Raw genomic sequence first — 17,754 nt, 5'->3', positions numbered from 1 at the left:
TTACGAGACTACCTGAAATATAACAAATCTTGACTGAAGGCACCACACAAAAGTGTCAAGTGCATGAAGTGGGGGTAGATAACAGAGGAGCAAAAGAGAAAGAGATGGGGAACAGGAAAGCCTCAGTGGGAAGCAGAGAGATACAGAGAAAAAGAGGAAGAACAGAGAGGGAGACAGAGCACATGGTGGGGGCATATGAACCAGCTCAGCAAAAGGGTAATAAAAGAAGCAAAGTGTAATGACAAGTAATTTTTCCAAATATAGGTAAGTATAATTGGATCACAGAAACAACTGCAATTGTCTCAAAATAAATTAGATGAAGACTATTTAGCCAGCATTTTGTTTATTTTTGTTTACTACTTCATTCAAATAAATCTGTCAAAGTGAATGTCAAACTTCTCAATCAATAGAAGTTAACCAATGGTCAGAATATGCTATTGATACCTACATTTGAATATATTTGCCTGGCCTGTAACTCAAAATCAAAGTTGTCTTATTTAAAGATGGTACACATTTTCACTACAAATAAATGTATTCCAATATAGCAGTTTGGTAATATCAACACCACAAATGCATTCATTTCAGTTTTTAATAAATAAGCAGAAAAGGGAAAAATTTTATACAGCATACCTTAAAAAGCAATTATTATTTTATATAATATTTGTAAATAAATACGTGAATCAGAGATCTTAATTCATTACTGTTACTGACATTTTGGAGACGAAAAGTTTCCTTTTGAAATTTTTATTTTGTGCTAGTGGCCATTTTACACTATAATGGAATCCCTCTTTTGTGCAGAGTAGCATTGCATATGACAAAATAAAGATAAATCAACTAGGAGACTGCTTGCTATATTTTGATATCAACATTTTAAAAAAATGTTTTGCATCTATTGGATATAGTAATCACTTAAGTAGCCTGTCAAAAGTTTTCTCAAGTAATGAATTGTCCTATTAGATTCCATTAAAATGTTAGTCTTGAGAAATTTCCTGAAAGGACTGTTACAAGTTAAATGCTTATTTCCAGCTTGTAAAGATTCTGGGAGGCTATGTGATCTGGGTAAGGCATGCATATCAAAAGGAGATAGTAAATGAATGACTAGTTTAATTTTATTTGAATTTTAATGTAAATATAAAGATGAAGCATAAAGCATAAAAAAAGTCAACACCGTAGAAAATTTGATGGTGTTGTGAGGAAAATGTTATGGGGAAATGAATGTTGTTATAAAGTAAATAAAGGGTTTTTTTCACATTTTTTAGGCATTAAGCATGACCTACCTAATGCATAAGATTATATTCACAATATTTTTCGATATGTACTCTGAGAGTGCATGGTGGATGATCACTAACGATGGAATACAGTAAGACAACTTAGTTAACAGTTTCCTTTTTCCATTTTTATTACATAAACATTATAGCCATACTAATGAAATTCTACTTAAAAATTTTTTTTACAAACTGTTGCCCCCCAAACTTCTAATTTATCCTTATTTCTTTCTAGTTCTATATGCATATCTCATTTTAACATAGCAGATATAACTTTTAATTCAGCTTCTAAAGTAAGTTTACATTATAGTCTGGATAATTTCCCTTGCTACCACAGCCTCCATAATTATCAAAACTTCAAATAGATTTTAGTGATATGGTAACTAATTTTTAACAACCTGTTTTCTAGGGAGAAAACAGGTCCTGTCTTGTAACATTTGCCTACTTCCATAGTGCAAATACTTTCACTTAAGCCAATTTTGAACTACCAACAGTATGTCACTGAAAGCAGAATTGGGAAGAGATGCACACAACTGGTTCTCACAAGTTGGTATCAACCAGCTCCAGCACATTATTTTTGTAGAGTTGAGTTTTCTCCAGTTTTGCACTATTATAACCCTTACAATCCAAGTAAGAGATCCAAGGCATAATTGGATCTCTACCCAACAATTACTTCCTATCCCCTTAGAACTGTGAACTCTAAGCCAATCTTGATAATTCTAACTCCATTGCCAGCGATTAGTTAGGAACTGGCACGAGTAACAATTATGGCCCAAAAAACACATGAAGAACTATACAGAGGAGGCTTCTAGAAAAGTTTCTCTCAGTTTCAAATGGGTATTTGAGTACAGGATGCTTCAAATTGTTATATCCCTCTTGTAAACACAAGGGGACAATACTCAGAACAAAATCTTAGTGGATGTTGTTGTATACCACCCGTATGAACCCCTCAGAACTGCACTAATTCCTCAAGCTGCCCCCAAGTGTTGCATGCTCAGTGCTCATAGCTGAGTCCTTTACCCAAGAAGTTATGCTCCCTCCCCAGGGGGCAGCCATATGGAGCCCTCCTGGCCCCTGCCTCAGTTAGGTCATCTCTGAAGATCTACACCAGCTTCAAACTCCTGTGGGACTGGTTGAGGTGTCTGTTCACAATTTAACTTCCTCTTCAAAGTCTTTCTGCCCTTATTCCCTCACAGGTGTTGTTACTAATTTACCAAGTTCTAACAGTGGTAATTACAGCAGTCCCCAAACAGACAGATTTGGCATTTGGAAGAACTAATATTCCTTGGCCTGTGGGATTAAGGACTATCATAATGGGGACTTCCCTGGCGGTCGAGTGGTTAGGACTCCACACTTCCACTGAAGGGAGCACGGGTTCGATCCCTGGTCGGGGAACTAAGATCCCGCATGCCGCATGGTGCGGCCTAAAAAACAAACAAAAACTATTGTAATGGGCCAACTGGAAACCTCTGAAAATACCCTCCCTAACTGGTAAAGATTAAATAAAAAATAAGGATGCATCATCCTGCATCCTTATTTTTTATTTAACACATTACATCCCTATTTTATTTCATTTTATATTTTATTAAAGTATAATTGACTTGCAATATTGTGTTAGTTTCAGGTGTACAACATAGTGATTCAATATTTTTATATATTACAAAATGATCAACACAGTAAGTCTCATTACCGTCTGTCACCATACAAAATTATTACAGTATTTTTGACTATATTCCACATAACACTCCATGAAGAAGAAAATTACACAACTGAACCCTGCCTGAGTTCCAGACTCACAAAATCATGATAAAGGAAGAACTTCTGGCTCAGTGGCTTTGTAGTGTCAACTAGTTCTTGGTACAAAAAACCAAGTAGAAGCTTGGATGAAATTGTCAAGAACAACAATTGCATGGCTGTGGAAATCAAACAAACCTACATTAAAAAATTGAGAAAAATGCTAGAGTTTCAGAAAATAACAACAGAAGTCTGTTACCTTCTTACCTGGAGCTGCTCCCACAGCCCCCTTCTGGTATACATACATAAAGGATCAATAGTTTCAGCAGCACAAGGCTGGCTGGGAAAACCAGCAGCTTTGCTACTTGACTTGGGGTGGGGTGAAAACCCATGGCTCTGTCAGCTAGAAGAAGCAAACCCAATTGGAAACAAAGAGAGAACCAGCAGCTTAGCTAGCCTCAGACTGCAGTCGCACATATGGTGAATAACAGACCAGGCAGAATTTGACAGGGAAGCCCTGGAAATGAGAGACCCACAGAAAGAAAACTTGATAAACTCTCCACACATATCATACTGACTAGGAAATTATACCATGTTCAGGGTAGATCCTGAGATATTCCGGTAAAAAGTAATATCCAAGCAAGTGACTTGAAAACTAGCTGAACTCCAAATGTGTCCCCAACACTATACACAGATTGATTAGCAGAGGGTGAAAGCCTTAAAAGCTGAGAATATTTGAGCACAATTTCTGTCCAAATCTCTAGCTGGCAATTAGACTATGCAGACACAGCAGCGACCCATCGGAAGGTAAGCCTCTTATCACCAGAAAAAACTGCAATGACATATGCAAAGTACTGAGAGAGGGGGAAAAACTCTGTCAACCAAAAATTCTATATCCAAAGAAATTATTCTCCAAAAATAAAGGTGAAATTTTAAAACTTTCTCAGATTAAAGCAAAACAAAATTAGGAATATGTCTTTTATACCACAGGATCTAAGTACCTAGCTTAGTGGCTGGAACTGGCTCCTTAAATTTGCTGAATCAAATATATAAAAAGATATAATTTATTGTCACTTATTATTTCTTTGAAAAAATACATAAAGTTTAAAATTAGAAACACATATTTCCTGTTTCCTCAGTAAAATTTGGAGACTTGCCCCCTCTACTATCTCAAGAATAGGATATGAGGCCCAAATTCTAGGTTAATCAAAACCTAGGTATCCTTAATAACAAAGCAAAAAGCAATGGTCCCGTGGGAAATAAAATTTTTCTTTAAAAAATTCTCAACATGTATAGAGTAGGATATGCTGATATAAAGTAGCTTTTTCAATCATCTGTAAGAAAAAAATTTAAACTTGATTGAACTGCTGACTCTTTGAACATTGTGTGCACATCCACGCATGCACACACACACTTTTGAATGTGTGTACTACTGTATAAGATATAATCATATCTTTTTTAATTTTTGAATTTTATTTTATTTTTTTATACAGCAAGTTCTTATTAGTTATCCATTTTATACACATCAGTGTACACATGTCAATCCCAATCTCCCAATGCATCCCACCCCCCCACCCCCCCGCCACTTTCCCCCCTTGGTGTCCATATGTTTGTTCTCTACATCTGTGTCTCTATTTCTGCCCTGCAAACCGGTTCATCTGTACCATTTTTCTAGGTTGTACATACATAATCATATCTAAAATGCATTTGGTTTGAAGAGACTGAAATGTATTCCATTCATACTCATCTATTCTAAACCTAGAATTTTAGCATCCTTCTTTTCTCTTTTAGTTTCCTTTTTTTGATGTCCTTCATCTTACATACAGTCTAACTTATCATCTTGATCATTTATTAAAGTTCACAGTTTTCATGATCTTACTATTTTATTCAACAATCCATTCCATGAATTAAGGTAATTATATATTTCAAGATTTGGACAAAAGTATCAGGAGCATCTTAGATCCCTATGAAATGAAACCTTCACTTGTATTTCATTAGATCCTCTGTTGAAAGAGTTAACAACATTCTTGCACTCTAGGATTCCATGCTTATTGTGTCAGGCTGACTTTATTTGCTCCTGAAAGAGATCTTTACGAACCTAAACCCTACAAAAAGAGGCAGATAAGCAGTACCAGGGAGAATGGGGTTAAGGATGGCAATAATTTGAGCTGCCCTTTTGCTTTGAAACACATCTCCCCATATCCCAAGTAATTCCTCAAGAAGCCCTTCTCATGGATACATCCTAGAAAGGAAAACAGACAGCTCCAAGTTCAAGCTAACAAAAACAAAAGTCCATCCTACGTACAATTTTCTTGGATGAGTCAGGTAGCATAAATGCAGTCAAATTTTTAGCACAGTTCTTACTCCTGTTCCACAAAGCTGCAATTCTAGGGTGATAGGAAATGCTTTCATAGTTCATGTTTCATACTCTAGTACTATAATTATTGATAGTTAATATATTTTAGTTGAATGATATAAAGAATGAATGAATATACTGTATATTTCTCAAAATATTGAAATAGACTTAGACCCAACTTTTCTGCTATTTCAATGCTTTTGTAAGTCAAATAAAATTGGTTTGTAAAACATTTGTAACACCATTAGGGTATTTGCTCTGATATGCCTCTTACCAATTAATAGCAATATGTCCTTCACAAAGCTTTGTATTTTTCTATCCATTGAACCAATTTCATCATTAAAATTTTAAAGCTATTCTAAATAGCAATATCTAGGCATCATCTACTATATCCTAGTTCAATTTAACAGAGACTTCAATGTAAGTTAAAGGTTGATGTTTCCTATTTACCATACTAACTTCAACAACTAGTCTATAATTTAACTCTGCTTTTAATTTTTCATCCAGCTAGCTAAACACCCTCTCAAATATCCCACAAACTGAAATCTGAAAGAGTTTTCCCTTGATATATACTAGATATGTTTCTTGGATACTAAGTTTTCCATTAAAAACAATCCTTTTTCTTTAGGCAAATGCTTAACATAGTGTTTTATCCATAATTAACAAGGAAATATTTTTGCAACTAGAAGGAATTACTATCTTAAACATTTTACATGTTGCAATTTATCAAGAAACAAAAAACTCTCCTTTATTCCTATTTCTAAATCTACCTTCTGGCTATGCACTTACAAATTAATTTTGAGTTAGTTTAGCTTCTTAATATGCTTAGGTATCTATCAGGTGTACTGTGGCACTCACCAAAATAAATTACAGAAAGATTAAAAAGTTAAAGTTAAAAAAAATAAATAATAAAAACATGAGAAAGTATACAGTTAAATATTCAACTGATTTGGGGATGAATAAAGAGTTTCTAGGGTTAAAAGGAATGGGAAAAAAAATCACCAAATATGCAAAGACTTAGCTATACTAAATTCAGTATTCCCAAATGACCAAAGAAAATAGTAGCTAAACATCAAAATGGGAAATGCATTTGGAACAGATGATAGTTAAATGGGTTAAATTCTAACCATACAAAAATATCTTATAAACCAATAAGAGCAAAATTAATTAATACCCAATAGGACCATGGGCAGAAGAAATAAAAGCAATGAACAAGACAATTCATAGAAGAATATATCAAACACCAATAAACATACAAAACATTCATCTTCACAATAAAATTCAAATTAAAATGACAGATACTTTTTTTTTTTGCAGTACGCAGGCCTCTCACTGTTGTGGCCTCTCCCATTGCAGAGCACAGGCTCCGGACGCGTAGGCTCAGCGGCCATGGCTCACGGGTCCAGCCGCTCCGCAGCATGTGGGATCTTCCCAGACCGGGGCACTAACCCGTGACCCCTGCATCGGCAGGCGGACTCTCAACCACTGTGCCACCGGGGAAGCCCGACAGATACTATTTTTTGTGGTCTATTCAAATGGCAAAAATGTGGTGTATCAAGACTGAAAACTCAAGCACATCTGACAGGAGAATGGAGTGTTATAATCTTTCTGGAGAGCAGGTTGGTAATCTGAATTAAAAGTTTAAAAGAATCAAAGCACAAATATGTATTTGTGAAATACTCAGAAAACAGGCAAAAAAATTATGTATAAAGATAGCCATTATAATAATATTTATACCAGCCACTGGAAGCAACTGCAATAACCCCAGATAGATGAATAGTTTGTGGTACAGCCTTATGATAGAACATCAGTGCAGCCATTTAAAACATTTCTGAAGAACATCTAAAGGCTTGGAGAAAAGTTAATGGCATGATATCAACTGAAAAAAATCAGAATACAAAATTATATAGTATGATACCAATTTTGTAGATTTGTAAAATACACATGCATTGGAAAAAGGGAAGAAAATACAACAAAATGTTAGCAATAGCTATATATGGGGGAAAGGATTGTGGATAGCTTGTATTTCATTCTTTACACTGAGCAATTTTTCAGATGTTCTATAGTAAACATATTGTTCCTTTTAAATGGAAACACACAAAAAATGTTATTTTTACAACTATAGCTAATAGGTATTTTTAAATATGCCATCAAGTGATCCAAGAACATTTTCAGAAACAAAGCAAAAACCAATTCTTAAAAATGTCAATAGACTTTTCTACTACATGAATTACTGAAGATATTCCCTTTTTATAACTTGAAATTTTCTTCACATAACCAGCATCATTAAAGAACTTAAAAGTAAAAGTAGAAATGTCTAACAATTAAATGTCTACTCAGAAATACAACCTAAAAAGAATACCCTTATCTAATGAATTACAGGAAAATGTGTGATTGGAATATAGTGCTTACCTTTTTCACTTACACTTTCACTTTCAATCTCAACATCATCGCAACTTGTATATTCGGGTGTAGAAGCTAATTCCTCCTCTGAACTGCTCAATGAAACCTGGCGCATTTTACCTCCTTTCTTTGATTTATGAGGCTTTGGTGGTGGAGGTCTCACTGACTCTGACTGGTCAGAACTGAGAGAATCGTTCCTTAACATTGTTTCCATTTTTTCACGTTTTGTTTTCCTTACAGCAGAGCTAGGATCTAAGTGCTGTTGTTTCCTTAGCGAGTCAGTACGTCTCATGTCTGGTCTATCAATGGGTATCGGACTCCTCCGGGGGGTAGGAGGACTATGGTTTGTGGTCCTTTGTGGATAAGAACTTGGTCCCTGAGCCTCTCGAGTTCTTTCCATTGAATAAGATCGCTGATTTTCCATGGCAGCTCTACGTTCAGATACAGATCTTTGCCTTGATGGTCGTTCAATCCTTAGCATAGAAATCCTGGAGTCTTCCAGTTCAGCATTTGCTAAAGAAACATCACTGTGCCTTCTCTCATGCCTGGCTCGTGACACTTCAGCATGGATACGCATTTGTTCTTCATAGGGCTGTGGCTTTACTGGATAACGGGCCAAATTCGGATCACTTCGATAGCGTGCCTGGTATTCTTCCTCTCTCCTTTGTCTTTCATATTCATCTCTGCTCTCTGCATCCTCATCATCTACAATATATTCTTTGGAATGTCTGTGACTTCTCCTGTTGGAGTCCCTATAATTTATATGATCAGACTCTTCATAAAACTGAGGTTCACGTTGAGACCTCCTATCAGCATAATCTGATGGAGATCTAGGCATCGTGCTGTCCGAAGTAGCATACTGTGAATATTCTTCTCTTTCTTCCCTTTGGTCGTATCTTCTATTCTGATCTCTGGACACTGATGGACTTCGTTTCCTAAGTAACCAAAGAAAAAGAATGAGGAAAAGAGCAGAATTTAGGCAATTTCACATTTTACTGATTCACTGGCAGGTTGATGGATAAATTCAAATACTTCTTTTGCTCCTTTTTTTTAAAATTTCATTTAAAAATCAGACCATAACAAAAGTTTTACTAATATTCATTTTATTCAGTTCAAATAGGAAATTTAAAAGGTACTTTTAATATGCTTCTTAAATGCCTGGCACGTCCATATGGAATATACATTGGCCCTGAAATTAGATAATCAACATCATACTCTACTGCAGCAAAAGAACTTTTATTCTAATTTCTTTGCTTGGCTCAATACACTGAAGCTATCTCCCAATTGTTATTCAGAAGCTTAGAAAAATTCCACCTTCCTTTCTCTCTATTCCTGACACCTTGATTTCATAGTCACTTGAAAATGTGATGAAGCCAAACTGATTCAGCTAAAGAGTTGAATGCTTTCAACTGAAACTAAGGGCTGGCTCTTAAAAATCATTTTTTATTCAACATCTACCTAGATCACTCCTAGTATCAGTTCATCTAAATCTTCATCTTATCATTATATCTCCAATCCTTTATTGCTCTAACTTGAGATAATCAATTTAAATAAATACCAACTATAATGATTTGTTCATTTAAAAAAGAAGTCAGAAAGATCTGCTATTTTTATTCCATCTTCATTAAATTAAGGCCAGCTCCATGATACTTCTCTGTCTTCACAGCTGACTCCTAATATGTCCTTACAGACTCAGAAGAAGAGAGTGTTTGTTAAGTTTTCAACCTGCCCCTCTAACACCAGTACAATCTGGTAGAACTTGCAATCACACATCATACTCTTTGTCAACAAAATATTCACACTGTCCTCTTCTCTGGCACAAACTCAGATAATGCCAATCACTAGCCATGAGAAGCAATGGAACTGGAATCCTGAAGATGACAGAAAACGTTTAGAATAACTGTTACAGAGATTTTGCCAGGACAAACGAAATAGTGGGGTCAGTTGAAGTTAAAGATGACCAAGATTAGATAGCTCAGTTGAGAATTTCTTAGACAATATTTTCTTGATTCCAAAAGAAAGAGCAGAGAAAGGATACGCATGGAGTGACCCAACCCAGCAGCAGCATCATTCTCCTCTCAGTCCTCTTTTGTATCACCTAGCCCCTTTCCCCCATATCTGGAATGCAGTCTGCTAATGCATCAGTTAGGGTTCCTTAACAGAAACAAAAGTCACTCTAGGTTTTCCAGGGAGTCAGGGTTTCAATACAGAAATCAAAACTACACAACTGTTGAACCTGCTAAGGAATGAAGGTCAGAGAAGATAATGCTGTTCTTAGCCTGGAGAACCAAAGACAGGGTTCTCAAAATGGTCATTAGGAAACTGCTGTGAATTCGAAAAGTCTTGAGGAATTTGCCACCAATTACCTCAGCTGCCTACAGCATTAGGGTGGTCAATTAAAAGGAGTTTCATCTAGGAGCCACTAAGACTTTCACATCTGCCTATCTGCCTGCCAACACCTCTGCTTGACAATTATGGTTTCTATAACTCTTCTACCTTTCAAATCTCACACATGTGCATTGCTAGGGTTGACTCTAACCTAGAGCCATAAAGGGAAAAGTATTGCAGTAAATGAAGGAGCTGGCCTGTTCCCTTAAATGTTTATGATTAAGCAAGTGTATGCACTTTTTTTTTTTACATTTACATATAAAACACTTAGGACTTAATTACAAATCTTTTAGGTTCCAATTGTTACATAACACCATAGATTCCTACAGTTTAAAATATACAATCAAAACAAAGCACTCAAAATAAATTATACAGTATTAACCTACATAATATCCTATTTATGTGTCTGTTATGCATAATTCATTTTACTTTTTGTCATTATTTTTATACATATGAATAAAGAAAAAATACTCTAGTATGGTAGCAATGTATCATGAAAAGAACTCTAGAGTTAAGGGATCTGGGTTTCTTAGTCCTACTTCTGCTATTAACCAGTTACTTGAACCTATAAAGCCATTTAATCTTTGAGAGTCTGTGCTTTAAAGTGAGAGACATAGATTATACACATTAACTCAAATATTATTTTAACAAATATGTATTAGGTAAGAACTAAATGCCACACACTATAATACAGATTAGGAATACAGGAGTGATTAAGAGATGACCCTTGTAAGAAGCTGAATGATTCTAAAACCTTCTTTCATTTCTTAGAGATTATGATCTTATAATATTGATACCACAACTTCACCAAGTTAATATGCCTAAATGAAAGCTTAAAGCATCGCAAAAAATAATAAGGTTGCTTTTATCAAGAAGTAATTAACTGACTAGTGCCAATTTTCAATACACTCACATCTCATTAACTAGCTACTTAGTACTAACTATACTAAAAATATATATACTAACTGAGATAAGTGAGAATTTCTCTAGGGAACTCTAAAGAATAAGCAATTAAATTAGTTCCTTCTCAAACTGACCATCTAACATCCATTAGATTAGATGTAGAATTTATGTTAGGAATTCAAGTTCATTTCAGTATGTTTAGAATAATATAACAAGTTTTTTTCAATCAAATATATTTTCTCTAAAGATGTGTTATTCATAAATCTAATTTAATATAAAGAAATTGATACTGTTTCAAGAGTAAGGCTAGTGTTCTCAGATTTATATGGTACATAAGAAAAGAATTTTTAAAATTTCATTTAGAGATTGCTTAATAAAATAAATTTTAATTTCCTTAAAATTCAGTGTGGACTGAATAGGAAATTTTATAGCTATATATAAGCATATGAATTTTGGAAACATAAGAAAGGAAGTAAAATGTGATTTGCTAAATGAAAGCAGTATTACTTCATTACAATAGGCCAGTAAGAGCAGCTCATCAGCTAGAGCTCACTTTTGTGCCTTTGTGTTTCCCCAGCATATTACTACTCATCCTACAATTACCCAACTAATGGTCTGTACTGTCCACAAGACTTCAAATTTTGAACCAGAAAGGGCTATGTCTAACACACCTTTGTATTTATTCAGTCACTCAACAAATATTTATTTAGTGCTTACTATGGGCCAGGTATGATTCTGGTTGCTGGAAATGCAACAGAAAAATGACACATAAGGTCTCAGCCCTCAAGAAGTTCTTTCTAGTAGGGAAGACAGACAGTAAGCATATAAACAAATTAAGGTAATTTCATATAGTAATAAGTCCTATAGAAGAAAACTGAAACAGGGTAAAATTACAAAAAGTGACTGAGTGAAGCTACTTTCAATAAGGAAGTTCTTTCTAAAAAAGTACATTTGAACTAAGACCTGAAGAGCATAGTTACATGATATGTAGCCCATTTATGTAAAACATACAGCTTTGCTGGAGAAGTTTTGGGTATTCTCATTAAGTTGCTATTCTTTTCTTTTCTTTCCCTTATTATTATTTTTTTTACTCAAAGCTGTTTTATAAAATATAAATTTACTGAATTCTTAATTGTTATTTTATTGAATCTAGGATTTTCCAGGGTAGTTCATCTCTAGAACCCATCTAAAAGCAGTCCACTAAGCCTTTTTCACATGCTCCTCCCTTTCAAAAGATTTCATGCTCCCAAATGAGTAAACTGTAATTTACCATATTTGGTAAATACTTCATTATATTTTATTTCAGTTGACAGTCAAAAGAAAAACAAGTAGACTAAATCAGAATGAATGGACACTGGTTTTACAATATTATCAAAAATACTTACATGCCTAAGATTGTTAATACAAATTAATCCCTAAAATGTGGAACTTAAAGCCATACAAGAAAGTGAAGTAAAAAATTTCAGAAAATGTTCAGGGAAAAATTGGATATTTTGAAGGACGGTCAACTTAATGATGGCCTTCTTTCTCACTGCACTTCTTCCCTAGGTAATCTTACCCATTTCTATCCAGAAATGTCTATAATACTCCTTAAATGTTAAGTTTCAAGAGAACAGGCAACCTGGGTCTAAGGAGGATGGCAGATAGTAGGTGCTCAATGTTTTGAATTAAAGAACCGACTGATTAATTCTCCCTTAGATTATCTCTACTTTTCATGGCTTGCTCTCTTTTTCTGTACTCAAACCCACTGATGTGCTAAAATAGTCTAGATCTTCTCTTTCCCCTACTACTCCCATGGCAGTAATAGGGCCTTAAGTGCAATGAAGAAACTACTTTTATTAGTAGTGTAATTTAGCTCTGTTGTATGTTAATTTGGCTTTTGTTGAACTTCAGACTATTGTTTATAAAATGACTTCTTTGGCAAAAATGTATTTTGAGTGTCAATCCCTTTAGAACTAAACATTTAGAAAAAAATCTCTTTGTAAATTAGGGATTTCTAGTAATACATTTAACATCATGCTGGGTATGGACAGAAATGGGGAGAAAAAAAGCAACACTTCATTCCTGAGGAATTAACATAAATTTTTGAAAGTAAGTAGGGTAAAAGTGAATATAGTGAACCTTTATAACACAGGAAATATATATTCCATTGTATTGATAAATAAAAATATTCATTATACAGTTCAATTCTAAAAGAAATTCTATTATTAATTAGACCTTAGCAAGCTATTTAAGTACTTTTTAAAGATCATACCTTAGGAAAACTGAATCCAATATTAAATCCAGCAATCACTTCGTTCTAGAGATTATAAAATTTGCCTGAAGCATGTGAATCAGACCGTAGATGCTGATTTGTACTGGATTTAAGTAAAAATAGAACACTGGTCATGATTTCTGAAATTGGGATGACTATTGTCACTGTTCCTTAACATAATTTCTGAAATTGGGATGACTATTGTCACTGTTACTTAACTCTATGCTTTCAGGTAGAGTACTTGATAGTATATTTATTAAAGCCATGTTAGAAGCAAGGCAAGATTTTATTCTAAGAATACTCTTACCAAACAATGATGAATCGGCTATCAGTTATACCAAAATATTCAAATACTCATCAAAACAATTTTTATCAGTCATATCATTAATTATTTCATATATACTTTCTTAAACTTAAAATTGCTATATATCTTAGACACTATATTATTTCAGAAACTGAAGAAAATCCATGAAAATATAAGTACTATATCTCTAACCTTTATTTTCCCTACTGGCCTTTATAAGCAGGCCCTAACATTTATTATTATCAAATGGAAAACATTTAATATGAAAAAGAATATAGTGATAATCTGTACACTTCTCTGGACAATCATAAAGCATTTAACAGTATTTAACCCATAAATTTTAATTCAGAAGAATGTAGCAATTCATCTAAGATGTTATATTTCACTTAATCCTTCAAAGACCCTTAGAAATTAAAAGGCAGAATCCAGAATTATGACTTTTTTAGAATAAAATGTATTTGTGACATTATGTAGTGCCTTAATTTTCACTCCTATTCATCAATCTCTAGTTCTAATATATAACAATATCAGTATTATATTCACTTTGTATTTACCTAATATCTGTTCATCTTACTTCTCTCTTTATTAAAACCTAGGTTGCTACAATTATTTTCTCTTTCACCATATTATAGTGGTCTTAACTGGAACTAGTTTATAGAAAAATCACATAAAGAAATGTCCTAAATCTATTATTATTATTTTTACTTTTGGCTGTGTTGGGTCTTTGTTGCTGTACGCGGGCTTTCTTTAGTTGCAGTGAGCGGGCTTCTCATTGCGGTGGCTTCTCTTCTTGCAGAGCACAGGCTCTAGGTGCATAGGCTCCAGTAGTTGTGGCTTGTGGGCTCTAGAGCGCAGACTCAGTAGTTGTGGTGCATGGGCTCAGTGGCTTAACCGCACGTGGGATCTTCCCCAACCAGAGCTCGAACCCGTGTCCCCTGCGTTGGCAGGCAGATTCTTAACCACTGCCCCACCAGGGAAGCCCCTAAATCTACTTTAATCAGTAGCATTTCTTGTTCACTTCTTATAAGTTTTTTGTCATATGGACTAATTATTCAATCTATTTCTAAATATTCTAGCTGCATATTCACACCCACTCCATTATAAATGTCTGATTAGGCATAATAGGTTGAGCAAGAAACTCTACCAATTAGTCTCTTTAAAATTCCATGTCTAAAAATCATATTGACTGATAAACTCCAACTTAAAAGATTCTTTCCCAATTAAAGCCAGTTTTGACAATTTCCCAAAGGCAGTCTCAATTTGTATACTGTATACTAATTCATGATGTTTTTAATATTAGTTTCTATTTTAATATTTACAACCTTTAACATCCTATGTGGTTTGTGTTATTATACTACCTAGAATACTGACCATATATACTATAAAATAATCATCAAGTTTCTGAAAATATAATCCAGTAAACATTTGAAAACATTTACAAGGACAGTGAAAGGTTACGTGGAAACTTAAGTTTTAATATTCATATATTTTTAACTCTTAAGACTAATGCAATTTTTAAGAATCATAATGACAATGAGAGAAGAGTGAAGAATTTGAAGATTACGAATTTCTGTAAATTCAAATCTATGTTATTACAATTAAGCACTACCTATATGAAAATCTCTTACTCTTGTTTAATTAGTAGAGATTATTAAATAATTGTCATTTTATATATAAAAGAATAGAAATGACATTTGAAGAGTCAATAATCTGAAAAAACCTCCAACTTTTTAAAAGCTTAATAAGGCATGATGTTGCTAAATAAATTGAAATACTTCACTAATTCAATTACAAAATGCTAGCCATACAGTTTAAACGTAACATTGCAATCAAATTCTGAAATTTGAAGCTGTTGAGACACATTAAATCAAGGATTTAACAGAAGCATACGATCCTGTAAAACATAAAATATGTAGGTTCTATTCCTATAATTCCTACAGAAAGGAATTTTTACAAATCAAACAATTTATATTCATCATAAAACATGAAAAAAAAATCTTTTTTTACATTTCACAGTATTCAACACATTTTTATATTTTTACCTTTCGCTCAACCAATGCACATCTGTCGAGCATGAAGCACCATGTTGACAAAAATACATCGGCACTACGCCGGGCAGTGCTTTCATTTAATCCTTCTAGCTCTAGCAAAATCATAGGAGCCATCCTTAATCAGATGATTTGAAAGTCTCTACTTGCTCACCATCATTTTATTTCAAAACTCAATTACCAAAAAAGTTACACATAAAACAAAACTCATGCACGGATGGAGGCATAAAATCCTCTGGTGATGGGACTGTTAAGAAAAAGGTTATTCCTTAATGCCGTTACTATGTGGCTGTATATAGCTCAGGTCAAGTAAGAATGTACCCTGTAAGAAGGATTATGGTACTTAGCTGATTAGAGCCTCACAATACTGAACACCAGATGCATCCTACATCCAAGGCATTTCTGGGCACTATACTTAAAGCGGACAGATTCAAAAATTGTAAACCACATTCTCCTATATGAATTACAGTATTTCTAAAATAACAGGATTTGTTGTTTTGCTATTGATGTCTACCACACTGCTTTCACTATAAAATGTAGAGTGATAGTAAAAGATGGTGATGGTTTAACAGGTCTACTCTAGCATTTCTTTTCAATTATTCAGTAAGAAGTTTCCTAATCTTTACTAAAAAGAGAATGCTCCCCTAAAGGCGTAACGAAACAGGAAGTAGCAGTTTCTGTAAAAATTTAATTGAAAATGTGTTCCATGAGCTAAGAATTTAGTTAGACACTGAGTTTAAATCAAGCTTTGCTCACTTCATTACTTCAACGCTTCTATTCAGTCATTCAAAAAACTAAAAAATAGGAAAAAAAGATAACACCATGGATTCCTTTCTACCAAAAGCCAATTACCTAGGTGTTAATGTTATACTTCTGAGAATTATGTTTAAGTGATTCCAAATAAACTTATATAAAACTGAGAAAAAGTCAGTGTTTGAAGAGTAGGGAGAGATGCGAAAGTAGTGTGCTGTGTTTTGGTCTCCCAAATTTCAAGTTTAAATGAGGGTTTAGGAATATGTTGTAGCACCATTCAACTACTTATGCAGTATTCATCTACAGAATTCTCTCCTAAAATGTAGACCTTGGAGACATTGGGCACAAGGGGCGGGCAGGGGGAGGCAGGGTGTGGGGAACAGGGACAGATAAAGTCATTTTTACCCCCTGAGATTCCTAATACAGACTTGTACACTATTCAAACAGAAGTGCAATAAAAATTAGAAATGCAAGTTAATTCATTTTTACAGAAATATTAACCAATAATAAAATTCAACCACTAAGACCCCACAGTTCATTTCAAACTGAAAAAAAAAAATCCACATAGTATTTTGATTCTTCCAAGCTGGTAAGTCTAGATGATTTCAGAAACAATATTACAGGTGACGCTATGATAGCAAACTGTCTTCTTTACTTTTCCTTCCATTCACTTTTACCCCTTCAGGGAGCTCTTGGCAATGTGTTCCCAATGGTAATGCACTCTGCTGCCCTTCCTCTCTCCCATTAACCTTGCTTCTAGCTCCTCTCAGACTGTCTTTCGTATCATTTCTATCACCACTGCTGCTTTCTCTTTACTCCCTACAGATTGCTCTATGGCTCCAATTTCTTCTTCCCCACCCTTTGAGAGTTATTGAGTTGGCCAAAAACTTCGGGTTTTCCATAACACCTTATGGAAAAACCCGAACGAACTTTTTGGTCAACCCAATATCTTGTCCTTTTTCAAACTCTTTTCTTTGACTTTTTTTTTTTTCAATTATTCCCTAGATAAGTACTTCTTATGCATTCAAATTTATGAAGGTCCAATTTGGGGTTTAAAAAGTTTTCATGAGAATATTACAATTTTAGTATCCATTGACCACTTCAGAAATACAAAATAACAAAAAGATTCTGTGAATCAGATACCAGCTTAAATTAATTTTATTTTATTCATGATAATATTTGCAACTTATATTTGAAAGATGAAGACCTAGTACATGCAAATCTCTAGAAAATGGTGCACAAATGATGCTCCCTTATAGTAACACATTGGGCCACTCCCCTTTCCCCACTATCCCTCCCAAAATTGCTATGTCAAAAAGAGACACAAAGACTAGGAACCATTCTAT

General features: G+C 34.2%; 1 protein-coding gene across 37 annotated transcripts in view; it reads right to left on the bottom strand.

The window, feature by feature from the left end:
- Window positions 1-17,754, bottom strand: part of RIMS2 (regulating synaptic membrane exocytosis 2) — a 591,263-nt gene that overhangs the window by 287,195 nt on the left and 286,314 nt on the right. For all 37 annotated transcript variants that reach the window (XM_065895352.1, XM_065895363.1, XM_065895359.1 and 34 more), the window contains one exon: window positions 7,768-8,693. In XM_065895352.1, coding sequence (XP_065751424.1) covers window positions 7,768-8,693 — 926 coding nt within the window. The remainder of the gene's footprint in view (window positions 1-7,767; window positions 8,694-17,754) is intronic.

Source organism: Phocoena phocoena, chromosome 17 (assembly GCF_963924675.1).
Source record: "Phocoena phocoena chromosome 17, mPhoPho1.1, whole genome shotgun sequence".
NCBI classification, from domain to species: domain Eukaryota; kingdom Metazoa; phylum Chordata; class Mammalia; order Artiodactyla; family Phocoenidae; genus Phocoena; species Phocoena phocoena.
Note: the sequence above shows the minus strand (reverse complement) of the source record. Positions and strands in the feature narration are given on the sequence as shown.